The sequence below is a fragment of the Pleurodeles waltl genome, chromosome 3_1 (genome assembly GCF_031143425.1).
Source record: "Pleurodeles waltl isolate 20211129_DDA chromosome 3_1, aPleWal1.hap1.20221129, whole genome shotgun sequence".
NCBI classification, from domain to species: Eukaryota; Metazoa; Chordata; class Amphibia; order Caudata; family Salamandridae; genus Pleurodeles; species Pleurodeles waltl.
The window spans coordinates 1,300,651,561-1,300,678,154 of NC_090440.1; the positions used below are offsets into that span (position 1 = coordinate 1,300,651,561).

The window sequence follows — 26,594 nt, forward strand, 5'->3', positions numbered from 1 at the left end:
GGGGTTTCGGAGGCTCCAGGCGGCGGGCACAGCAGCCACAGGCCACACTCAGCAATTCTTGGGCCGCATGGGTCCCCAGCTCCTGCGGGTCCCCTGGTCGGGCACACCGCCTTGTTTGCAACCCTCAGTCACAGCGGCAGGCTGGCGATCCCGCCGTAGTGATCCCAGGTTCTTCACCTTCACCTCGAGCTCCGCGCAACCGTGCAGCAGTCCTCAGGTCGCGCTCTACTAAATGGTGGCCATTTTGGCTGGTGCTTAGCCACACCCCCAACAAATCCACCCTACAACACTCTACTCCCCCACTCCACCCTGAAGCTCCATGCCACTAACTTTTAGCAATCTGAACAGCAGCCACACTGGTGTACAACGTGGCAATACACTTTGCCAAAGCTGATAGCTGTGGTATAGGGAAGACCTATTGCCTTTGCCAATGCTTGTTTTCCTATGTTTCAACATCCTGGTCTACCTACAATGAATCCTCTATTGCGTTCAAAATAGCCCTGCTTTTGTTTCCATGGAAAACAAAGGTCGGTGGCATGTGAGTATTCATTATAGTTTCTATTTCTCTATATTATAGAAACCAAGGAAGAACTAGTGGAATAAGGTGGTCTTGTCATCTGAACTTTTATTTAAACAGCTACAAAACTGAAAGTATGAAAGGCAAGGGGGAGGGCTTTAATATAGTCTGCTTATTCAGGTTCTTTCTGGCTTTCATGTAAGTGCACTTGTAATAGGCCTTAAGAAAACTGCAGAGGGCCTACTCAGGTCAACACACGAATTAGAAAACAAATGTGCTGAAGTCTATATTATATGAGAAAAGTACAGCCCTCAGTTTGAACATAATGGTCAATAAGGAAGGCAGAGACAGAAAGGAGAATGAGAAGAGAGGCCAGGTGCAGGGTAAAGCATTTACGATCCAGCTTAGAAAACCACAGGTAAGTGAAAAGGACGCACATACACAAGGGAGAGTCTGAGCTACTTTCTGATATCAGGAAAGGAGAAGGGTAAATCATAACAGACTTTGAAGGGAGACACAGCGTTAGATGTTTGTGTTTCAAGGCTGGCAGAAAGGAGGAGACTGACGTAAAACTTCAGAGACTGGTTGACGTGTAGGGAGGACACATTGGTAGAGGTCACAGGGCAGGATCAAAGGACATTGTGTATGTTAGATAATATGTACGTAATATATCTGCCATGAATGTATTTTTGTAACAAGCAGGCAGATAGCGTTTAAAGAATTATTGTTTTGTTAATTATAAGTGTTGTGAAGGAGGTGGATTTTAAGTGTCCACAAAGTGTATAAAATTCACTGTGTCCAAGAGCTGAGTGGAGTGTAGCTTTAGTTGCAGAACTGTGCTATACTCCAGGCCGTATTTTATTTTGCATAGAAATACTCAATTATTACTAGAATTGCGTCACTTCTTTATTATTGATAAGAAATTCAACTACACACTGCACGCGTTAGCCCATTAAGCACACCCATATAGGCTTTGCTTCATAATTGTTAATAATGTTTGATCTGTGAGAGGTAGATATCTTTGGTTGAAATATGCAGATTATGTTCCAGATGCTGGGTTATTGCAGTGTAGCAAACCATTATTGACACAATAAAGGGGGCAGCGTCTCACAACACTAGCAGCCCTTTCCATAGGGTAGAATGATAGCATAAGAAGCGCAAGACACAGAATACTCATTGTCTCTCGTATCGAGTCACAGTTACTCCAGTGATATTTTTGTATTGATTTTCACACGTGCAGGTTTGATTTTCCTGACATATATGAGGGGCTAAACATACCACAATGAAATGAAAAAACTGCCTATGGGGAGGGCAATAATATAAAATGGCTGGGAGAGGAAGCTGGAGGAAAACAACCCTGCCCGTGTCTCATCCAGCCCCTTCAGATGCGAACCACTTCTTTGTTCCTGGGCTGGTGGAGGAAGGGCCAGTGCATCAGTGGGCCGAGAAGGGTTTGAGGTAAAATAAGACACCCACTTACCTGAGGACTGAGGAAGGGGCAAAGAGTAGGACTGCCAGTGGCATGTGGAACTGGGGACAGCTGTAGAGCCCTACTCCACTCCTTTCAACCGATTACAATGTGTATCACACTTTGGGACAAAAGTGTGAGCTATGCCTTTCAACTGGTTCTTTTCCAATGCAAATGGCGGTGGGGCCATGCCTTTTGTATTGTCAATGATAATAGTGCATCTATGGTGCTGAACCCTCAGTGTCTATCCATGCAGTTCTCTCTGATCTCACCAGCACACTTTCCCCTTGCTAGCTCAAGTCATGCAACAACTGACAGCTCCCATAGGCATGTGACACTAAATTAGAGTAAAAGTACCAGAGTCTGTAGAATTAAAGAGTAGTTTGAATTATTTTTTGACTCTCGAGATGACACATGGATTTTAAAGAGGACATTTAGGTCTACATTATGACTTTGGCGGTAAGTAACGACTACCGCTGCTGCAACAGCCGCCAAAAGACTGTCGCTGCAGCTAACATCCATCCACCAAATAATGACCACAGCCAGATTTCCGCCACAAGAATTGCGGAAATCCAGCTGTGGCCATGCTGGTGGATGGGGTTAAGGTGGCACTGCTACGACCAGCAGCGCCACGCCAGTAGACCGCCACCAGCCGTATTATGTCAAATAATGCAGACTGGCATTGTTCTGCTGGCGAGCGCTGCTGGTAGTAGCAGCGCCCCATCCCGTTCCCTGCTGGAAGAACCCCTGGACCCAGGCAAGTTGGGTTTCCATCAGGGGAGGGGAGTGTTGTGTGTGTGTGTGTGGGGGGGGGGAGGGGTGTATGCAAGAATGTGTGAGTGTGTGTGTGTATGCATGGTGCAGAATGAATGGATGGATGCATGCGTGTATGAATGCGTGTATGCCTGTGTGAGTGGGTGTGTGTATGCATGGTGCGTGTCTGGACCACGAGCACCTGCAGCCCATATTTATTTTTAATGTTGCTATTTACTAGAGGTGGGTATAACTGTATAATCTTTTTTCATACGTAATTCACACAAGAATTATGGGCTTTGAGTGAATTACGAATGGACAGCCATTTGAGTGAAAACTGTATGTAACTGATGTTTCACACAAAAGGCACACAAGGCAGGAACTCAAAGTATTGTCCATATAGATTCTTAAGTCATGCAGTGAACATTGCTAATAAAGCACAGGCAGCCGCAGAATACATCTAGTGTCACAGTTCCCAAAATACATAATCTACTTGAACTAGTTGAAATAAAAAACAGAAAACTGACAGCTGGATCCTGGATATGTGCACACAAGCATAGTTGTTAAAACATCTGTATAAAATAAGAAGTTTCACTTATATATCTGAAGACACATGGGAATGTACTGGAATTATATGTGAATTAAAATTCTAGTTCTTTTGATAGGCAGACTTCTACTCTACATGTTCAAGTATCTTTCCTAGTCGATCCTTCTATGCCGCCAGACTTTCGCCTCTCTTTTCAGTTCCATATTGTTCTTCCATTGTGTATGTTAGATAGGTTTCATGCTCTCTCAGTAGAACATAAACGTTCCTTCAAAGTTACATATACTATTTTATTTGCAATGAACACATATATTATTGTCAAATAGTTTACTTATTTAAAGGAAAAGCTTAAATAACTGTCAACAAAAAAACACTTCAGATTCTACCAACTAACCAAGCTCATTTTAATCTAAATATTAGCTTCGTGACCTGGCACTTATGTACTTCCACATCGTGCCTCTTGCCTAGCAAACAGGAGACACAATGTTCACGACCGACACTTTTGACCCTTAAAGGCCGCCATCTTTAATGAATTGTCAACCTAGTAGTTTCAGGGTCACTCGAGTTTCTTGAAGGGTGACACGAGTTTCTTTAATGTTGTACCAAATTGCACCATGACGCATTACTGCCTTTTCACAAGGCCGTATTATATTTACTTCTTTTTAGTAACAAAAAAACCTTGCTTAATTTAAGCAGCTCAAGCTCCTCCATTCATTTATCTTTATAGTATTTTTAATCCTCATTCACATTTTTTAAAGGGATCGGAGGTCAGTGATACACACAACCTAGAGCAGGTGGAGAATATGAGGAAAGCGGGTTTATTTTGCATGTCACCTTAAAGTTCTAGCAATTAACAGTTTTTAACAGGAGACCCCGCTCCCCCAAAGCTCTAAAAATGATCTATGTATACAGCAGTAATTACCTTGTAGAGCATGTAATGGTTTTTTGTGACGGCAAAAATGAGATTAATGTTGCTTTCAGAGAGTTTCTCTCCAAGGAGTGCAAGTGATGGATAATCCTAAAAAAAAAAAAAAACAACAGGAATGGTTTAGCGATCTAGACATTCAAAGGCGAGGGACATGTCCTAACTCAATTCCCAAGAAATAGAAGGGCTTTCATCCTCGATTTTTGAAGGCACTGCCTACAGGTGAAACTGAAAAACATGTATGAGGCAAACCCGGTGGGATTAGTTCACAAACTGTGCAGCTGCTGTCGTATAAAAAACGCACCTATGTGGAATTGACAATCATCTACATGCACACAATGCACATCATACAACAAGAACGTTAAACGGTGGGTGAATTTGCTAAAATGCACATTTTGCACTTGGGCAAACAACTCGTAGACAAGATTATGGAGGGTTTTTTGATCAGCAGCTAAATGACATAGGATACACAAGTAACCATCACTGATTTCAGCAAACATAATTCACACGATTTGCACATATTTTCACTTTCAACTCTATTTTGGAAAGTGAATAGCATGAATCTCGGAGTCCTTTGGATTCACATACTGGAGCCATTGTCCAAGTGAACTTGCTTAATGCATTTGGAAGGAACAGGGCCAGTTCAAGAGCAGGGAAAATTGGAACAAGTCCTTTGCACCATCTTTTTGCATTAGTTAAATTTCGGGGAGACTAGTTTTCTACGTTGGGTTGTCTACAGTTGTTCTTTGTCTGGTCTTTGGTTACTCTAATCTATCATAAGAAAATGCCATCATTTGGCTGCATCACTCCTTTTCTGCATAAGTGGTGCAAGTATGTACATCATGTGTATATTTGTGAATCAGACACAATTAGCATAAAAGCAAGAAAATATTGTTTTTTGTCAATTATTCATTGATTGTCCTCCTAACAAAAGAAAAAAGGGACATACTTTTCAAGAGCAAATTCATTACCAACCGCTTTACATGAAAAAAATGCAAACATTTCCTATAAATTACACAGTCCACCTAAACTTTTATGGTGTTTTGGAGGTAATCTAAGACTGATCCTCCACCCCTTTTGAAGTTTCAGAGAAGATATAACTATGGCATCTCTGCTACTGAAAAACAGGACAAATGTCACAGTTACACAATCATAACTAGAACCCCCCAAAAGAGTTGATATCTACCATTTGAGTTTGCTCGAAAGCTTATATAAGAACGGTAATTACAGGGGTTTAGTGATTGGAAAAAATATTTAGGATTTTTTGTGAGATAGAGGTAAAAATAGCATCAGAAGGAGAAGAGAAAAAAAAAGAGGATGACAAAGTTATTGAAACATAACAAATATATTTTTTCCCTGCATTGCCTCAAATGTGACCTTCTAGTCACATCAAAAGGGTTTCTGAAATAAGAAAATGGATGCACAGGTTTGGTTTAATTTAGTGATAACAACTAAACAGGAAAAACATGCAAAGAAATAGTTGTAGCTAATTGGGGGTTGTGGGCTAGTTGGGATGCCTACATATCCAAAGGTTTTCAAGGGTGGACTATGATCCTTATTGTCAAGCATAGAAGCCTTGATTATAGATGGCAGTTTGCTGTGGTCCCTGAAAAGCAGGTTTGGTTTGTGCTCTCTCTCATGGTGTAATCAAGGATGATCTGTAGTTCTGTGCCCTGCATCTGAGGGACATCAACAGCACATATATTGAGTTTGAACTGCCATGGGTAGATTGATAACATGGTTGCTAGGGCTGTACAAAAAAGGCCAGTTTCGCACAGTAATTCGACATTTGATTGTCAGGCATGGGGGATAGGAGTTTTATGTTGCATAACCTTTGATGACCATATTGATAACACTCAGGCCCTCATTACGAGTGTGACGGTCTTAAGACTACCACACTCACAGTGGCGGTCTTACTGTTGTGGTCCCAGCCGTAAAGACCGCAGCATTACAAGTTTGTCGGTTTGACTGAGGCTAAACTGCAACAACGCCGCCAGTCCCACCGGTGCTATTGAACCGGCGCGGCTAGCGGTGAGCTCCTTCGGGCCAGCGGCATGCCTAAGCCCTCTGGCCATATTAGGAAGCAGCAAACCGCCAGGTAGTAACGCACCCAGCAGCAGTAATCCCTATTCCTGTCCCTGGCACAAGCATACCCATACGTCCACACACTTGCAGACACACACCCCCACCGGACCTCATACATCCAGACACCCCCACCCAACTGCACATGTGCATACAGACATCCCTACCCAACTGCGCGCAAACATCCAGACACCCCCACTCGCTTGCACACAGACACACACTGCCACTCGGTCGCACACAGACACGCACCCCAGCCCAAACAAACACAAACACGCACCCCCACTTGCTCGCACGCCTATGCACCCCCCCTTCGCTTTCATACACACCCCAACCCCCAAGCTCCGCATACATTCACACATACACACCCTCTGCATTCATACACACCCCACTACATGTTCCACCTACATTCACACACACCCCCCCTCCGCATTCATACACACCCCAAACCCCACGCTATGCATACATTCTCACACACCCTCGGCGTTCATACACACCTCCACCCCCATGCTCCGCATACATTGACACACCACCAAGCACGCATAGTCACACACAAACGCACACCCATTCCGACACACACACACATGCTCGCACACATACACGCAAACACCACACACATGCACCTACCAACCCCCTCCCACTTCCGGTTGGTCCACCTACCTGTCTGGGCCGCCCAGCAGCCCACGTCGAGGTGGTTGCCGCACCGCCGTACAAGGACTGTTGTGCCAGAATACTGCTCGGGTGGACCCACCTTTCACCTGCCATCGGTCAGGACAGAGGTTTAGGATTTCTGCCTGTTATTGGGTGGAAATCCGTTGGTGCCTCGTAATACAGTGGTCTTTGGACCCCCAAGAATGGCGGTCTTTTGATGCCCTGCTTTGACGGCGGTCTTGGCAAAACACCGCCAAAGTCAAAATGAGGGCCTCAGTTTGTATGGCGCTTCCTCAAATACAAAAGCAAAATGAAAATGTATGTTAAGGGCTCTGTTTAGATATCAGTTACGTAAAATGGTACCTATATCCAGCCTCTCCCAAAATCTCTTGAAACCGTGCATGACCTAAATAACTCACAGGAAATGTATCATTCATGCATTAATGAACAGGTGGCTGGTTAAGTGGCGTTAAAGGTATGATGTTCAGGTGAATACAGCTGACCAATTTAAAGGCCTGGTCCGAAATGCTGAGCCCATATTTGTGCACTATCACTATTGTGTAGATCTGGTAAAAGTAAGTGGTAAGTGCAGTTCTTTAAGTCGAGCTTACGAGACAGCACAAGCAGTCTGGTTTGAAAAGACCTACTGTTGGCTTATCTAGCAGCATGGATAGAACCATTGACAAAGCCAATAGCTTCCAAAGGCAAGAGCTGTTCGCTTAGTCAAAGCTTGTTTGCTCAACCGTTCTATATTAGTATTGCATTTTGTACTGTCTCCTTCATGTGCTTCCCTCATCTCACTGTGGTGCAACTCTACTACACTTACTTTTCTATCCCACCTCACACTTCTCTTTCATTTCTTTTTGAGTAAGCACCCCGCGAGAACATGTGTTTTCCAGAAGCCTCCTTTGTGTACTTCTCTCACCCTCCTGTGTTGATCTCTCGATATTACATGCTTCCCTAACACCATCCACCCTGTGCTAGTCTAAGTCTCTATAGTCCATGTGTATCTCTCACCCTGCATGTGATCTGTATTGCTCTCTCTCTCTCTCTCTCTCTCTCTCGCAGGCGGTGTCTTCACCCAGTTGTGCTCCCCCACCCTCCATGTGCTGCTTTCTGGGCAGGCTTTCAGGAAAGAGAGCAATGAGAGTGAGGATGAAGGGAGCAGAGCTGGGTTGTCAGAGTTGCTTTTCTTTCCCAGTCCGATCCTGCAAGGGATATGGTGTAAAGGGACAAAAAGACGGGGATCTGGGACATATACCCTGGGAGTGTCTACAAACAGCGACCAAAGGAGTAAGGTGATGAAAGGGAGCAACATCATGTGACAGAAAAGTTTCAGTTGTAGAGGAAAGAGGGAACTTCAAGAGCTGTGGCTGCTATGCACCCAGGAAGCTTAGGGAGGCAGGAAATATCTGGAAGTCTACAGCGTCGAATGACTGACATTCCATGAAGATGGTGTTACAGAAGAGGTGATGGTAGTGGGTGGAACTAATGGATGTTACCTACATGGGTGAGGGCAGTCTTGGTGGGGTGGAGAAGAGGGAAACCAGACAGTACTGGATTGATCACTTTAAGGACATGGAGAAAGTCAACAAGTCTGCCTAAACTGAACTCTGAAAAATGCTACACAAGTATGGGAGTTGGGCTACAGTTGCCTGTGTATTGTGGTTAATAAATACTGAAACACACAGTTATCCCCTGTTTACCATTTCACTTGAGGCACTATATTCATTTGCTTCATTCAGGTGACAGTGACCATCATGTGGCTTAACCAGTCCACCAAGCTTCCCGTCTAGAGCAAGGTGCTGCACATCATCTGTGGTAAACACAAGCAAGTGCAAGGCCTCCTTCCGCCAGCCAATCCTTTCCTGGATAAGAGAAGAGAAATACATTATTCAGATGTAAAGGATCTCAAAGCCAAAGGCACATGCAGGTCTCTGAAAACCCTGAGGTAATCATGCCACAGTCTAAGCCAAGATTGCTTTTCTCACACCATGAGGCTTCATCACGGAATTAAACATTGTGGAATATGAGTTAATTACATAAAAGCTCGGCTGTTCAAAAATGTGTGAAACAGGTTTAAATTTAAAAACTAAGCACAATTGAAGATGAAAACAAATTCACTTTCTATTTAGGACCTTCTTCCTACACATCCGCAACAGAGCAACATTGAAGTTTTACCTGTGAAAACAAAAAAATAGGCTCTTAGTTATGAATGGACTCTGCCTTGCAAGGTAAAGTATGCTCAGGGACTGTTCTTCCTGAAAACAGCATGGAGACCTAATTTTGCCTTAAGTAGAGTGGCAATTTTTCCATGACTGGCACTTCTGATGGTAACACTGCTGCTCTCCTGCCCGGAAGAACACTTCCTAAGCATTGAGCATTTCCATATGACCACTTCTCCCTGAAATTTTGTTTTGGCCCTCAAATCTTGTGATCTAGAGCAGTGACTTCCATTCTAATTAATGCTCGAACATCAGATATAGTTTCAAGAGTCAATGTATTGATTATGAAATATATTGGTTGAGACCTTGCGGGGCTTAGCACCTGGCCATCAATGACGGCGTTCACCTAATAAGGGGGCAATGAGCTTGCTTGCCTTAAGATTCTGGAAAGCTGGGGTTTGACTTACTCACAGGACTAAGTCAGGTTTGCTCTTATATCTGTGGTAGTACTCAACAGTTAGGTAGATTGCATTTGCTATGCCTATGACATTGAATATATCCCAACCCAGTGGCATTATGTAATTCTGGGACTGTTGCATTTTCAGCACAAAAACGGATTTAACCCACTTGTCACATAATCCACCACCTACCACATAATTTGAAAGTTCAAGAAACCAGAATTTGTTTCTAGAGCAAATGGATGAAAAGGTATTTAAAAAGCATTGGCAAAGCCAATAGGCTTCATTTATGCAAACTATTGGCTTTGTCAATGTTTTTAGCCATGTTGCACAGTAGCAAGGCTATTGTACAGCATGGCTGAAACTTTTAACAAAAAGCAATTTGATGCAGCAAGCGCTGGCCAAGTCATAGCCCTTTTTTAAATTGCTACAGGGAGGGGAGGCATGACAGAAGGAAGCAAAGCGGGTGATACGGATGGTGCAGAGGCCTCCCTTTCTGCTCTCTCACCAGCAGTTAGGATTTCCTATGTAACTCCGATGTAAATATGGGATTTGTAGCACCAGAAAAGCATGGTCATGAGGCTTTCAGGCTCTAACCAAGACTCTGATTTTTTGGAAAAACAGATAATTAAATAAGTGCACCACCGTGGCTTCTCAGTGTGGTCCTTCACATGGTCGAAAAGAACCTAAAGCACAGAGTAAACACGCACCGCAGGAGCACACCTAATCCAGAGGTACCGCACTTCAGAGATAATTCCCAAATGGACAGCTAGCACACATGGAGGTAGACGTTTTCACACAGCTAAAATACCAACCAGAAAGCAGTGAGGGTGGGTTTTTAAAACCCGCCTACTCAATCGGAGAATGCTGCAGTTTACTGTGAGCAAGGGAATGCGGCGCTCTTCCAATCTCAGAATCACCATTTTTCAACAGACATTTCCAAACCATTTTAATAACGAACAAAACATAAAATATATTCATTTGAGTCCGTCATTTATAGTACTTGGGATAGCTAACCTTGACAGTGCTGTCATCTAGTATGTATGTGTTAGAAATTGGGTTTTTGGTTGGCAGTCAGGTTGCCCTCTGTCCAAGCAAGAACCCTCACTCTAGTCAGGGTAAGTCACACACAATCCAAAATCAGCCTGTGCTCACCCTCCGGTAGCTTGGCACGAGCAGTCAGGCTTAACTTAGAAGGCAATGTGTAAAGTATTTGTGCAATAAATCATACAATACCACCATATAGCACCACAAAAATACACCACACAGTGTTTAGAAAAATATATAATATTTATCAGGATAATTGTAGGTCAAAAAGAATAAGGTTGCAATGGAAAATTGTAGAGATATCACGGAAAAGTGATATAAAGTGTCTTAAGTCTTTAGAATATAAACAAAGTCTCTTTCAAGCACAAGTACCTGGTTGGGAGTGGAAAAATCTCCTCAGAGGGCCACAAGAGAAGAGGTGCGTGGAAAAAGGGTGTGTGCGTCGATTTCTCCCCAGCACACACGGACTTGCGTCGTTATTTTCCACGCGGGGAAGTCGGCGTCGTTTTCCGGCGCGTGGACAGTCTCTTTCTGTGGATCACGGGATTACCAGATGTCCCGGGTCTGTGCGTGGATTTTCCTGCTTGTTCTCCGGCTGCGCGTCGGTCTGCAGGGCTGCGCGTCGAAATTACGATCTCACGGCAGGCGTCGCGTCGATTTCTCCTCTAGACTTCGATCTGCGGGGCTGCGCGTTGAAATTACGATCTCACGGCAGGCGTCGCGTTGATTTCTCCTCTAGAGGTCGGGCGGCGTTGTCCTTGCGAGGCCGTGCGTCGGATCTTCGATCGTCCCCAGAGCGTCGCGTTGATCAGCGTCGGAGTGCGGCGTTTTTCTCGCTGCGAAACAAGCTGTGCGTTGAAATTTTCGGCGCACGGAGCGTCCAAGTAAAAGAGAGAAGTCTTTTTGGCCCTGAGACTTCAAGGAACAGGAGGCAAGCTCTATCCAAGCCCTTGGAGAGCACTTTCACAGCCAGACAAGAGTTCAGCAAGGCAGCAGGGCAACAGCAAGGCAGCAGTCCTTTGTAGAAAGCAGACAGGTGAGTCCTTTGAGCAGCCAGGCAGTTCTTCTTGGCAGGATGTAGTTTCTGGTTCAGGTTTCTTCTCCAGCAAGTGTCTGATGAGGTAGGGCAGAGGCCTTGTTTTATACTAAGTTGTGCCTTTGAAGTGGGGGTGACTTCAAAGAGTCTCTAAGAAATGCACCAAGCCCCCTTTCAGCTCAATCCTGTCTGCCAGAGTCCCAGTAGGGGGTGTGGCAGTCCTTTGTGTGAGGGCAGGCCCTCCACCCTCCCAGCCCAGGAAGACCCATTCAAAATGCAGATGTATGCAAGTGAGGCTGAGTACCCTGTGTTTGGGGTGTGTCTGAGTGAATGCACAAGGAGCTGTCAACTAAACCTAGCCAGACGTGGATTGAAGGGCACCACAAGATTTTAGTGCAAAGAAATGCTCACTTTCTAAAAGTGGCATTTCTAGAATAGTAATATTACATCCGACTTCACCAGTCAGCAGGATTTTATATTACCATTCTGGCCATACTAAATATGACCTTCCTGCTCCTTTCAGATCAGCAGCTGCTACTTCAACAATGTATGAGAGCAGCCCCAATGTTAGCCTATGAAGGGAGCAGGCCTCACAGTAGTGTGAAAACGAATTTAGGAGTTTTACACTACCAGGACATATAACCACACAAGTACATGTCCTGCCTTTTACCCACACAGCACCCTGCTCTAGGGGTTACCTAGGGCACACATTAGGGGTGACTTATGTATAGAAAAAGGGGAGTTCTAGGCTTGGCAAATACCTTTAAATGCCAAGTCGAAGTGGCAGTGAAACTGCACACACAGGCCTTGCAATGGCAGGCCTGAGACAAGGTTAAGGGGCTACTGAGGTGGGTGGCACAACCAGTGCTGCAGGCCCACTAGTAGCCTTTAATCTACCTGCCCTAGGCACATGTAGTGCACTCTACCAGGGACTTACAAGTAAATTAAATAGTCAATCATGGATAAACCAATCAGTAGTACAATTTACACAGAGAGCATAGGCACTTTAGCACTGGTTAGCAGTGGTAAAGTGCCCAGAGGTCAAAAGCCAACAACAACAGGTCAGAAAAAATAGGAGGAAGGAGGCAAAAAGTTTGGGGATGTCCCCGTCAAAAAGCCAGGTCCAACATGACCCCCTACCAGCCTAAAGCCAGGGGAGAACAATCACTATCCTGATGTACTTCCCTGTTTGAGGCGACAGAACAAGGACCCAGGCCCACAACAGCAGGGGCATGCTCCAGTTCTTCGCCTTCCTGACTCCAATTGGATCACTCTGTCCATACTCTCAGGGCCCACTAAGCCAACCCATGGGGAACCTTTCTCCTTACCTGCGGATCCCATCTGTGCAGCACCTAACCTTACTTTGCTCACAGATGTATCCCAGGAGCAGGATAGTACCACCATGACCAACACAGTGGTGTTGCCCACTCTACCCCCGGGGTGTGACACTTGTCCCCTCCCCAGGGATAACTCTGTCCACCCGGACAGCAAGCCACAGTGATTACTGACAGCTGCCAGGGATGAGAGCCAGGCCCCAGGCCTCTCAAAGCTCTCCAACCACTGTGGCTGTGGAGAGTGGGGGGCGGTAGCCCCAGGTGCTGGGCACCCTTTAACCACTCTCCCTTCTACCAGGTCAGGGATGACAGCCTGAACCTGGTCCTCCCCTCTGGGGCTCTGTACCCTCCCTCCTGGGGCGGTTCCCCCAGAGTCCAACATGGTCAGGGTGCTTACAGAAGTCGCCCTGTACCATTCCTCCACCAGTGCAGGGCTGTTAACCTGCAACTGGCCCTCCAACCTGGGGCCTGTACCTTCAGGTTGGACTAGGGCCCGGGGTGAGGCTTCCCTCCCCCTGCCCTCCCTTCTGGGGTCCAGCACCCTCCAACTAGGAGTGGCCTCCTCAGAAGACAACATGGTAGGGGCACTGTTATCAGTAGCCCCTCCCTCTAGGTCCGGGGGGACACCCTGAACCTGGCCTTCCAGCCCAGGGTCTGTACCCTCAGACTGGATCACTGCCTGGCAAACAAGGACTTCCTGGGGGGCACACCTACCCCCCACCAGGTCAGAGTTTAACCTCTGCACCTGACCATTCAACTCAGAGTCACCACCCTGAAGTTGAACAATTGCCTGGCACGCCAGGATTCCTGGGGGGCACACTGACCCTCCACCAGGTCAGAGTTTAACCTCTGAACTTGGCCATTCAACTCAGAGTCACCACCCTGAAGTTGAACAATTGCCTGGCACGCCAGGACTTCCTGGAGGGCACCCTGACCCTCCACCAGGTCAGAGTTTAACCTCTGGACCTCGTTCTCCAACCTAGGGTCACCACCCTGAGGTTGGGCAACTGCCTGGCACGCCAGGGCTTTCTGGGGGGCACACCTACCCCCCACCAGGTCAGAGTTTAACCTCTGAACCCGGTTATCCAACCTAGAGTCAGCACCCTGAGGTTGGACAACTGCCTGGTACACCAGGACTTCCAGGGAGGCACACCTACCTCCCACCAGGTCAGAGTTTAACCTCTGAGCCTGGTGCCCCAACCCAGGGTCACCACCCTGAGGTTGGGCAATTGCCTGGCACGCCAGGACTTCCTGGGGGGCACACCTACCCCCCACCAGGTCAGAGTTTAACCTCTGAACCTGGTCATCCAACCCAGAGTCAACACCCTGAGGTTGGACAATTGCCTGGCACAGCAGGACTTCTTGGGAGGCACACCTACCTCCCACCAGGTCAGAGTTTAACCTCTGAACCTGGGTATCCAACCCAGAGTCACCACCCTGAGGTTGGCCAACTGCCTGGCACACCAGGACTTCCTGGGAGGCACGCCTACATCCCACCAGGTCAGAGGTTAACCTCTGAACCTGGTTCTCCAACCTAGGGTCACCACCCTGAGGTTGAACAATTGCCTGGCACACCAGGACTTTCTGGGGGGCACACCTACCCCCCACCAGGTCAGAGTTTAACCTCTGAACCCGGTTATCCAACCCAGAGTCAGTACTCTGAGGTTGGACCACTGCCTGGTACACCAGGACTTTCTGGGGGGCACACCTACCCCCCAACAGGTCAGAGTTTATCCCCTGAACCTGGTTAGCCACTCCAGAGTCACCACCCTGAAGTTGAACCATTGCCTGGCAGGCCAGGACTTCCAGGGAGGCACACCTACCTCCCACCAGGTTAGAGTTTAACCTCTGAGCCTGGTTCCCCAACCCAGGGTCACCACCCTGAGGTTGGGCAATTGCCTGGCACGCCAGGATTTTCTGGGGGGCACACCTACCCCCTACCAGGTCAGAGTTTAACCTCTGAACCTGGGTATCCAACCTAGAGTCACTACCCTGAGGTTGAATCTTTGCCTGGCATGCCAGGACTTCCTGGGGGGCACTCTCACCCCCCACAAGGGACATACCGTCCCCAAGGGTCACACAAGAGTCTGGTTGGCGCAGGTCTCCCGACCTCTGCCCATCCGACAGAGTCTGGGTTTCCCCCAAACCAGAAACGGTTTCACCTGGGTCATTCCTGGGGGGCTCTGCTCTCAGAGCTGTCCCCTGACTCTCAAGGTCCTCCACTGGGGTCTGCAACCCCCTCTCAACCCTATGTCTGGACTTCTGCACCCCCTCACTAGGAGGGGTACTGCCAGACACCAGAACTGTTGGGATGCTGGCTACAGTCACCCCCCCCCAAGTTCTTCTGACACTGCGGGGCTTCCCTCAAAAGATGGCCCTACGGTACAGGCTAGGCTTCCCTCCTGGTGTTCCCTCATGGAACCCTCTAGGACCTGGGACCTACCTGGGACACTACAATCCTTTCCCACCTCACTCGGTTGGGAACCACCTAGACCACTCCCTTCAGGAGCACCCCCAAATGCCTCTTCAGACTCTCTGGTACTCACCCAGAAGTCTGCCTCCATTGTAAGTTCCCTGGGGTCAGAGAACTCACACTCCACCTGGTGTTGGCGTAGCTCTGGAAAATAAGGACCAGACATATGCTCTCCAGCAATTACATCATTCTGCCCTTCACATGTATTAACCACAGTACCCTTCACCCAACCACCCAGTAACTCAACCTTGGAAAAGCACTCTACTTCACCCTCCTGAGACTGGTGAGACAGTATCTGTCTGTCCCTGACACTCAACCCATACTCTTCTGGGATGTCTCTACACTCTATATCCAGGACGTCCACCAGGGGGGAACCCTTTTCTCTGTCACTCTCTGCTAGAGTCAGTAAAGTGTCCCTCCCCCCAGTAGGAATATGACTCCCTGTGGCAGTTCCCCAATCCTTCTCAGGGACCCTGTGCATAACGGGAACTACCTCATACCCTTGAACTGCCTGAGGTGTGTCAACTCCCTTCTTCAAGTTGGGCACCACATCTCTGGGCTTGTGCCCTTCTTCAGCAGTACTAGATGCAAGATTTTTGCTGCCACCATCTGAACTGGACTCAGCCATTCCGGCCTCCAGTTTCAGCTCCTTACAGCTCAGCTCTTGAGCTGCAATCTTTTCTTCCTCCAGGGCTAAGAGACTCGCTGCCTCAGCCCTTTCAAGAAACTCATCTAGTTCTTCCACCCACCGCTCTCGAGCTCGGAGCCATTCTGCTCTCACTGGATCTCTTTCCTCATCTGAGTAGTCATCCTCCTCATTTGAGTAGTCCCCCTCCTCATCTGAGGGGTATTTAGTCATTTGTTTTTTTTCTGCCTCTCTCTCTGCCCATCTTTCTTCCTCCCAGACTATGTAGGCATGTAGCATTTCCATCTTAGTAGATTTCCTTGATACAGGAAGGCCCCATTTTCTGCAAAGCCTCCTTAAGTCAGCCTTAGTGAGGTGGTCAGTAGGCACAAAGAGTGAGTAGGTAAGCAATCCCATTCTGATAAGATCTTACTAGCAAAAACCAAAATCCAAAGTCCCAAATATCAATAGTATATCCAGGAGGACATCAGAGAACCAAAAGCAAAAAAAGATGACAAATCAAGTTGACCTTCAACTGTGGGTAGGTAGTGAAATACTTAGCTACTGTATGTCACTGCACAAACACAAGTCCTATCCTCACCGCTGATAACCAATGTTAGAAATGGGGTTTTTGGTTGGCAGTCAGGTTGCCCTCTGTCCAAGCAAGAACCCTCACTCTAGTCAGGGTAAGTCACACACAATCCAAAATCAGCCTGTGCTCACCCTCCGGTAGCTTGGCACGAGCAGTCAGGCTTAACTTAGAAGGCAATGTGTAAAGTATTTGTGCAATAAATCATACAATACCACCATATAGCACCACAAAAATACACCACATAGTGTTTAGAAAAATATATAATATTTATCAGGATAATTGTAGGTCAAAAAGAATAAGGTTGCAATGGAAAATTGTAGAGATATCACGGAAAAGTGATATAAAGTGTCTTAAGTCTTTAGAATATAAACAAAGTCTCTTTCAAGCACAAGTACCTGGTTGGGAGTGAAAAAATCTCCTCAGAGGGCCACAAGAGAAGAGGTGCATGGAAAAAGGGTGTGTGCGTCGATTTCTCCCCAGCACACACGGACTTGCGTCGTTATTTTCCGCGCAGGGAAGTCGGCGTCGTTTTCCGGCGCGTGGACAGTCTCTTTCTGTGGATCGCGGGGATTACCAGATGTCCCGGGTCTGTGCGTGGATTTTCCTGCTTGTTCTCCGGCTGCGCGTCGGTCTGCGGGGCTGCGCGTCGAAATTACGATCTCACGGCAGGCGTCGCGTCGATTTCTCCTCTAGACTTCGATCTGCGGGGCTGTGCGTTGAAATTACGATCTCACGGCAGGCGTCACGTCGATTTCTCCTCTAGAGGTCGGGCGGCGTTGTCCTTGCGAGGCCGTGCGTCGGATCTTCGATCGTCCCCAGAGCGTTGCGTTGATCAGCGTCGGAGTGCAGCGTTTTTCTCGCCGCGAAACAAGCTGTGCGTCGAAATTTTCGGCGCACGGAGCGTCCAAGTAAAAGAGAGAAGTCTTTTTGGCCCTGAGACTTCAAGGAACAGGAGGCAAGCTCTATCCAAGCCCTTGGAGAGCACTTTCACAGCCAGACAAGAGTTCAGCAAGGCAGCAGTCCTTTGTAGAAAGCAGACAGGTGAGTCCTTTGAGCAGCCAGGCAGTTCTTCTTGGCAGGATGTAGTTTCTGGTTCAGGTTTCTTCTCCAGCAAGTGTCTGATGAGGTAGGGCAGAGGCCCTGTTTTATACTAAGTTGTGCCTTTGAAGTGGGGGTGACTTCAAAGAGTCTCTAAGAAATGCACCAAGCCCCCTTTCAGCTCAATCCTGTCTGCCAGAGTCCCAGTAGGGGGTGTGGCAGTCCTTTGTGTGAGGGCAGGCCCCCCACCCTCCCAGCCCAGGAAGACCCATTCAAAATGCAGATGTATGCAAGTGAGGCTGAGTACCCTGTGTTTGGGGTGTGTCTGAGTGAATGCACAAGGAGCTGTCAACTAAACCTAGCCAGACGTGGATTGAAGGGCACCACAAGATTTTAGTGCAAAGAAATGCTCACTTTCTAAAAGTGGCATTTCTAGAATAGTAATATTAAATCCGACTTCACCAGTCAGCAGGATTTTATATTACCATTCTGGCCATACTAAATATGACCTTCCTGCTCCTTTCAGATCAGCAGCTGCTACTTCAACAATGTATGAGAGCAGCCCCAATGTTAGCCTATGAAGGGAGCAGGCCTCACAGTAGTGTGAAAACGAATTTAGGAGTTTTACACTACCAGGACATATAACCACACAAGTACATGTCCTGCCTTTTACCCACACAGCACCCTGCTCTAGGGGTTACCTAGGGCACACATTAGGGGTGACTTATGTATAGAAAAAGGGGAGTTCTAGGCTTGGCAAATACCTTTAAATGCCAAGTCGAAGTGGCAGTGAAACTGCACACACAGGCCTTGCAATGGCAGGCCTGAGACAAGGTTAAGGGGCTACTGAGGTGGGTGGCACAACCAGTGCTGCAGGCCCACTAGTAGCCTTTAATCTACCTGCCCTAGGCACATGTAGTGCACTCTACCAGGGACTTACAAGTAAATTAAATAGTCAATCATGGATAAACCAATCAGTAGTACAATTTACACAGAGAGCATAGGCACTTTAGCACTGGTTGGCAGTGGTAAAGTGCCCAGAGGTCAAAAGCCAACAACAACAGGTCAGAAAAAATAGGAGGAAGGAGGCAAAAAGTTTGGGGATGTCCCCGTCAAAAAGCCAGGTCCAACAGTATGTAATAAAAAGAACCGTGAAAGACTATGACTTCTACAACTGAAAATATGAACGGGCCATTTAAAGTCACATATATCTAGAAGTTTCCTTCCCCCACCCCCTCATTAAGGCTATAGCAGTGCTCACAGTATTCATGAAATGGAGACAGATATAGAAGCATCATTGAGTGCTAGCCTTGTTTTAATTTCACTCGACAATACGCTTTCACCTGGGTTGCTTAGGCAATCTGCGTGGCAAATGTCAAACCCTGCGCCATGCAGTGATTAACTTAAAATGCAGCAACATTGATAACATTGATGGCCAGCGCTGCCTTGGAACACACTATAGGAATGCATTTTAATTGTGCGTTCCAAAGGAGTGCGAGCCATCCTATATGCTATGGGGAGAAGATGTGGCGTAAAGGTTACAGTGTTGTAGTTTGACTCTTGCTCTAGGCAAGACTGCTGGTCTAAGGATGACAGTACTTTTGTTTGTAGGTGACTATGCCAGTACTACAAGAAGTCACAACTGTCGTCTCAAACCTCCTGGCTCACAGGCAGCACCTCACTAAAAATCCAAACAGCAAAAGGTGATTTGTGGCAGCCTTTACGCATGGAATCCTAACTATGACATCTCAGGGAGTGTTGTGGTTAAATGGAGATTACCCATTTCTCCCATTAACAATGTCTCAATCAAACACAGGCAATGAAGAAGATGCAGTAAGCCTTCAATAGGTTTTATTTAACAAAACTGCAATCTGTGATAAGTTGCATGGGCTGTATGATTAGGATAATGAATAATGCAAGAAACAGAATGGTAAAGACAAGAGTCATTAATACAAAGACCCCCTCCGTCTTGCAATGACATGTAATGTGAAATATGTCTTAATACCCTAATGCCATGTACCTAATCTCTAACCTGAAAGAGAGCTAGGTGTGTTAAACCTAATCTGCCAATGCCATGTCCATGAGAAGAGCCCCCCCCAATCCTTGTTACCTTGGAAAGAGGTCTCTAGCTCAGACTCCGTAGGGACACGAAGACTTGGTCAGCGTCAAGGTGACGTGCAGCATCGATAGCAGTGATGGCATCTGTTCGGAATACCTCTGACTATCTGTCTAAGTGAGTTGTATTTATACAGATCTGCTCTGACCCCTGACGTAGGTCTGTTCCCAAACAACTGATAACAACACATGCTTGGGATGGTAATTTATATAAAAAAATTCCCTCGAAAGCACGAAGAGGGAAAGTACCTACTGTGAACACCTACGGTTTGTTTATCTTTGTCGCTTGATATTGATGCCTTAGCGCAGTGGCACTGATAACATGAAACTAAAACATTGGCCTAACTAGAAACAAGGCAGCCATCTTAAAAGATATAAATAAATATATTTACTAAAACAGAGCAAGCTAAGTAGGTTAAAAGTCACTAGGCAAAGGCTAAGCTAACTCCTGTTTCCCATTAAAACAAACTAGGATTCACTACAAGAGTGGCCGACATGGAAGCTGGGGATTAGGGTTCAAGTCTTGGTGGGAGGCACCACATCCAGTGTTTCTGTGCGGATCACTTAATCTCTCTGTGCTGGTTAATTCTCTGTGCCTGTGAAATTGTCAGTCTGCAAAGCTCTCCAATGGGGGTTGCACTATGAAAATAGCAAACCAATTAAAACATTTTTTAAATTGCTAACAGTTAACTGCACTTAAAGCTCTATGGTAAAGAAGCACATCAATACAAATCACATGGACTAAGATTAAGTGATTTGTGAAACTGCGTTTGAGTCTTGGCCATTGTTTGAAGGAGCAGAGGAGAGAAGACAGATTCGCTTGCATGAAGTGGTCATTCATAAATTTAAGAAAAATCTTCCTGTGGAGTAAGTGGCCAGCAGAAGGAACTGGCCAGTAGCCAATGGGTGTGACCAGAAGGAGTACTTGGTCCTGTCTCCACACAACAGCAAGGATGGCAGGAAGGCAAAGCAGCAGGAAGTGAAAGCCTACGACAAGCTGCCAAATCAGAAGCATGTAAATTAGGGCGACGTTGGACTAAGACAATGTTAAATTCAGGTAAGTAAGGGGCAGGTTCTAATCCCATTTTAAGATTTTTTTGTTTCATCAACAAAAGATTTTGCAAGCACAGTGCACAAGTATGCACGCACAGGCAAAACCTCAAAAGCGCCAGCATGCCTTTTAGAAGAATAACAGTTCACTCTTCAGTTGCTTATTGCTGCGCTGTTACTTATAAGGTGAAATGATTGTCCATATAGTCCTAGTATGTGACAAATTAGTACAATAATACAGCCATAAAATGTGCCTCATTATGTCGATTTGTCCTTTCTTACACCATCATTTTGTCAGTCCTGTGCCATAGATTGTTCCTCCATTATTATAATTCTATTGGCCGCACTGACAATAAAGCTTTCTTCTCTGCATCATCCCTTCAGTGGCACTGGACTTTGGTATCCTTGAGGATTTAAGCAGCCTACCCATATGGCATCCTAACAATAAGTGCAGATTCTAAGCATTACACTGTAAAGAACTGCCAGTGACTGATTTCTTCATTTTGCTACCGCTAAACTTTTATTTATAGAAACATTTCATAGTGGGAGTGGAAAAGTAGACTGGGGCATAACCTAGCTAAAATCAAGGTCTTTCACGATGGAATTAATTGTACCCGGATGGGTTATTGTCTGACACATACATATATAACTATCAAACTTACTAAATGTGCAAACTAATCAAGTGAAACATCTAGCCTGCTTTTTTAATGGTGATTTATCTTTGCCTGCAGGAATACATACAGTAATGCAGGCAAAAGGTTAAGATTACAAACAGTGAAAATGCTTAACTTTTTCTCTCCATAGATGATCCCCTTATAGCACTATGGGTGCACCTTTCACTTTCACCGCATCATGTAACAGTTTATTCAACTTCCTGGATATAACCAAGGCCACTGGGGAGGACCAGATTATGTAGAAGGATTGACTAAATTATGCAGCAAGCAAAGGAAAATTATGCAGAGTAAGTAAGCACATTTTGTGCTAGGATTAATTCATTATTTTGACATTTGTTCCTTGTTAACACTGTCTAGCGATAGGTTTCACCTCATTAGTACCCGTTTAACACCCAAAGATACCAATAAGCGACAGAAATGCGACCTGTCAGCCTTTGTGAAGAGCCTTCTACAGTTGGCAGCAACACGTGTTACTGTGTTTTAATAACTTTTGATCTGTTTTAGCTAGAAACATTTTTTTTTATAAATCTACAGTTGATGATGGATTACGTGGCAACTGCGGTAAATTCATAATTATGCAGAAAATGCTGCAGGTGCATAACAGCATATATCCAGTGGTCCTGGATATAGCACACTGGCAATGTTAAAGACTGCAAAGAATGAGGCAATACACAATTTCAGTGAACATTGGCATATCATCTAATGAAATATATCTTGGTCACTTTTCACTGTTTACTTATTGGCTCTATCTCAAATTAAATACATTACTCATGCAGGGTATTACGGTATTCAAGCTACATTAGAGCATTGGCAACCCATTTATGTCCCTGGGAAGTACAGAGAAAATGTGGTTTCAAAATAACTGCTTTAAACTTGTCTACAAAAGAAGGACAATCAGTCTTGCTTGTCTAAGGTCAGAATGTCGTGCGTACAGAAAAATGAACCCCCATGGATCACGACTGTGCACGCCCCCGTACAAAAGCCAAATCTATTTCACTAAAAAACAGCAAATGAATATGAAAATGAATGCTACAGACACAAATATTGGTGAAGGAAACAGGGAATGTATGTCGGAACGACGCCTGCTGGAACAACAAGTGCCTGAACAACGAGGTCGGAACAACAACCTTGTTGTTCCCACTAATGCCTTTACCACGAATGCCTTAACAACGATTTTTTGTTGTAAAGGCATTCCTGGTAAAGGCATTAGTGATAGGCATCCATTGTTCCTGCATGCGTCCTCCTGGCCCTCCTCCCCCACCCCTAAAAATTACCGCAACCCCCCTCTAAAACCACCCCCACCCCTGCCCATAAAACTACCCGCCCCTAAAACTGATCCCCACCCTACCCCCAAAACCTAAAACAACCCCAACCCACACCCGATCCCTGAAACCTAAAGTACCCCCCACCACTAAAACTACTCCGAGCCTCCCACCCTGCCCCTAAACCCCCCCAAGTCCCCAGCCCGCCCCTAAAATTACCCGACCCCCAACCCACCCCTAAAACCTCAAACCCCAACCCCTCACCCCACCCCTAAAACTGACCCCCACCCTACCCCCAAAATGTAAAACAACCCCAACCCCCACCCCTGAAATCTAAAGTACCCCACCCCTAAAACTACTCCGAGCCCCCATACCCCACCCCTAAACCTAAACACCCCCAACTCCCCACCCCGCCCCTAAAATTACCCAACCCCCCCAACCCACCACTAAAACCTAAAACCCCAACCCCCACCCCGCGCCCTAAACCAGAAAATATCCCGATCCCCCCACCCCGGCCCTAAACCTAAAACCCCGACCCCCCTGCCCTGCCCCCCAAACCAGAAAATACCCCGACCCCCCACCCCTGGCCCTAAACCTTAAACCCCGACCCCCAACCCCCACCCGCAAACCAGAAGATACCCTGACCCCCGGCCCTAAACCTTAAACCCCGACCCCCCACCCCCAAACCAGAAGATACCCCAACCCCCCACCCCCGGCTCTAAACCTTAAACCCCGACCCCCTGCCCCAAACCAGAAAATACCCAGACCCCCCACCCCGCACCAGAAAATACCCCAACCCCCTCCCCGCCCCAAACCAGAAAATACCCAGACCCTCACCCCTGACCCTAAACCTTAAACCCCGATCCCCACCCCCGCCCCAAAACAGAAAATATCCCTCCCACCCACCCACCCTCGACCCCAAACCTTAAACCCTGACCCCCCCACCCCGCCCCCAAACCAGAAAATACCCCAACCCCAAACCTTAAACCCCGACCCCCCCACCCCCCGCCCCCAAACCAGAAAATACCCTGACCGCCCACCCCTGGCCCTAAACCTTAGACCCCCGACTCCCACCCCGGCCCTAAGCCTTAACCCCGACCCCCCACCCCAAAAAACTACAACCCCGACCCCCCCACCCCGCCCCACTTACCTGAGTCGTCGTGTCGTCCTCCTCAGCCGATTCCCTCGTTTGTGCCTTAACCACGCATGTGCGTTGTTCAGCACATGCATGATTAAGGCACAAAACAACGAAGTCGTGGTTAAGGAAAGCGTTGTTCCGCTTTCGTTAACCAGGACTTCGTTGTTTAGGAGTTGGCGTTGAGGGTGTTTCCTGGAAACAGGCCTCCGTCATTAAACCAATTGACTCAGCCAATGCACTAATACTTTTGTTTGAAAATTAGAAAAATCACTCAAAAACAGTAACTGCAGATATGCGCCTATCCATGGTGGCCATATTTAAATGCATTTTCTAATATTTAAAGAAACTCCGTGCAAAGACGGCTACCACGGACGCACACACACACACAGCAGCCAATTATGAATGCATTTTTAATGTCACTGCAGTGCCTGTGGGTGATTTTGGACAGTTACATCTTGTGAAGAGAATAAAAGGGGAACCACTGACTCTGGACAGCGGGATTATTGAAAGTACACGATTGTCTTTGCACAGGCAGCCATCACATTACCTTTACTACAACCAACTATTTCAGATCATCTGGGAATTGACAGAAATACAGCAATCAAGTGTCAGCAACGTTATCCGCTGACAAGTATCAGGCGGCTAGAAATCTACATTCTAAGAGAATGAAAGAATCTGCCTTGTCCAACGAAGAAATGAAGTCAGCTCACAAAGGGGTAGTGAGTACCACGCAGTAAGCTATGACCCATTTGATAGTTTCCAGGAAAATACATTTGTCAGAAGCTGGTTTCAGATCTGTAGATTCTGGAGCATTAAAAAACCTATATGGGCCTTAGGTTAGCTCAATCTTTGCAATTTCCAATAACTAAGAAAAAGATTCCTGAAGATGTCAAGTGAGTCAATGGCTATATTATGCCTTCAGGTCCAGTATGGTATTATACACGCATGATCTTTTTGGTCTGTTTCAGAAACCATGTAAATGCCTTATGTTTTAATTGCACCCACTTTTAGCTATCCATTGATTCATCCATGTTTCATCATTAATAGAAGGCAAAAATACCCTTTTAATTTATTACATGTGGGCAGAAATGGCATGTTAGGTGTATAGACTTTGAAAAGTCTTGAATGGAAGGTAGTAGAAATGACACTCTGAAGCCGATTCAAAATGGAGTTCTTCTGGGCTGTGCCAGATTCATGAGGCGCTAAAAATAATGTAACTGGGCTACCCCAAAAGGACTTCAAGCCTTGCAAAGGTGGGTGGGAAATTCTATAAAAATAACAATACATAAAAGAAGCGAGAAACAACCGCCACTCTACATAAGCTAGTTAAAAATCGTCAATCAAACACTGAAGATAATTTAATCAGAGCACTGTCTGTTCATTCTGGAAAAGAGCAGAGTTCATTTGTAAATAAAAGACTACAAGTCTGTCTGCTCATAAACACAAAACTACACATATGCACTAAAGAGATGCACTGATTTACTTATATAACGTTATAGCACATAAACCTTCATGGTCACAGCAACCACATCTGCAGAGAACAATTAACGCATGCACAAGGGACCCATCTGGCATTTACTACAGTGTAGGGCTTCCAATAACAGCACTTTGAGAGGCCGTGCAATGCATCGCACCTGGTAAATCCTATTCAGTATATTAAATGGAACTTTTGATGCAGGCTAAACTTGTCTGTCTCATCTGGACTGCATGCGACAAGTTCTTTTGTATCTACCTGCAGTAGATTCAGTTTGCTGATGTGTTGTAGCTTGAGTAATTCATTGAAGCGCTGCATTTAACTCCCAGACAGCCACCACACAAAATAAGCAACGTGTGGGAATGCATACATTCAGCGAAAAACTGGAATCATGGGGATGGGAGCCCTATATTAACCCCCTCACTGGCTTGCAATGATTAAGGAGACAAGCTTCCAATTTACACCTTTCCACAAACACACACTATTACAACAACAGCAATAACTATAGTGTGTAACTGACCCGAGTGGTACCCACTCATGCACGACTGGACTACTGCAATCTAGTCCACCTGTAAACCTCGTTGACGGATAGGAAGTGCAAAACTGAACAACGAGTTTGCCACTCAACTGGTAGAAAAAGGTTGGCATCAAGACAGCCATAAAAGCACTACACTGGCTGCCGGTCAAAACCAGGATTACATTCAAAATCTTGTGCTTAATGTAGTCTGGAAAAGGGATATGGACTATTTGAAGGAGCTTTATGTTTTTTATAAATTTATATAGCTCCAAGACAGCGCTGGAATGTAGGTGCCATTATTATGAATGGGAATGACTGGCTACCTTCCCAGTTCCACTCACAGAGCAGAGTCCTGGGCAGGAGGAGGTCGGAGGAGGTAATCTCCTGCAGAGTTCCAACATCCATCTCAAAAACTTTCCCCTCACAAGAACTGAGCCAGGTGTTGGGGGTCACTTCAACCAAACTTGTTTAGCATTAACAAAACCTAACACAGGGTGTTCTGTTGGTTAGTCAAACTACTAGATTCATTTGAAGCAACATTCTTTTGCTCACTTGGTTTTTTTTTCTTTTTCACATTATTAAGGATGAACCAAGCTGTCAACAATATAATGAAGATTAATGTCTCAGTCAATCACAGTACAAATAACTCCTTTCCTTCG

General features: G+C 46.1%; 1 protein-coding gene across 2 annotated transcripts in view; it reads right to left on the reverse strand.

Moving 5' to 3' along the window:
- ITGB5 (integrin subunit beta 5) overlaps positions 1 to 26,594 on the reverse strand; it is a 626,222-nt gene that overhangs the window by 246,855 nt on the left and 352,773 nt on the right. For both annotated transcript variants that reach the window (XM_069224638.1, XM_069224637.1), the window contains exons 6-7: positions 8,644 to 8,805; positions 4,205 to 4,300 (exon numbers count right to left, since the gene is read on the reverse strand). In XM_069224638.1, the coding sequence (XP_069080739.1) occupies positions 4,205 to 4,300; positions 8,644 to 8,805 (258 nt within the window). The remainder of the gene's footprint in view (positions 1 to 4,204; positions 4,301 to 8,643; positions 8,806 to 26,594) is intronic.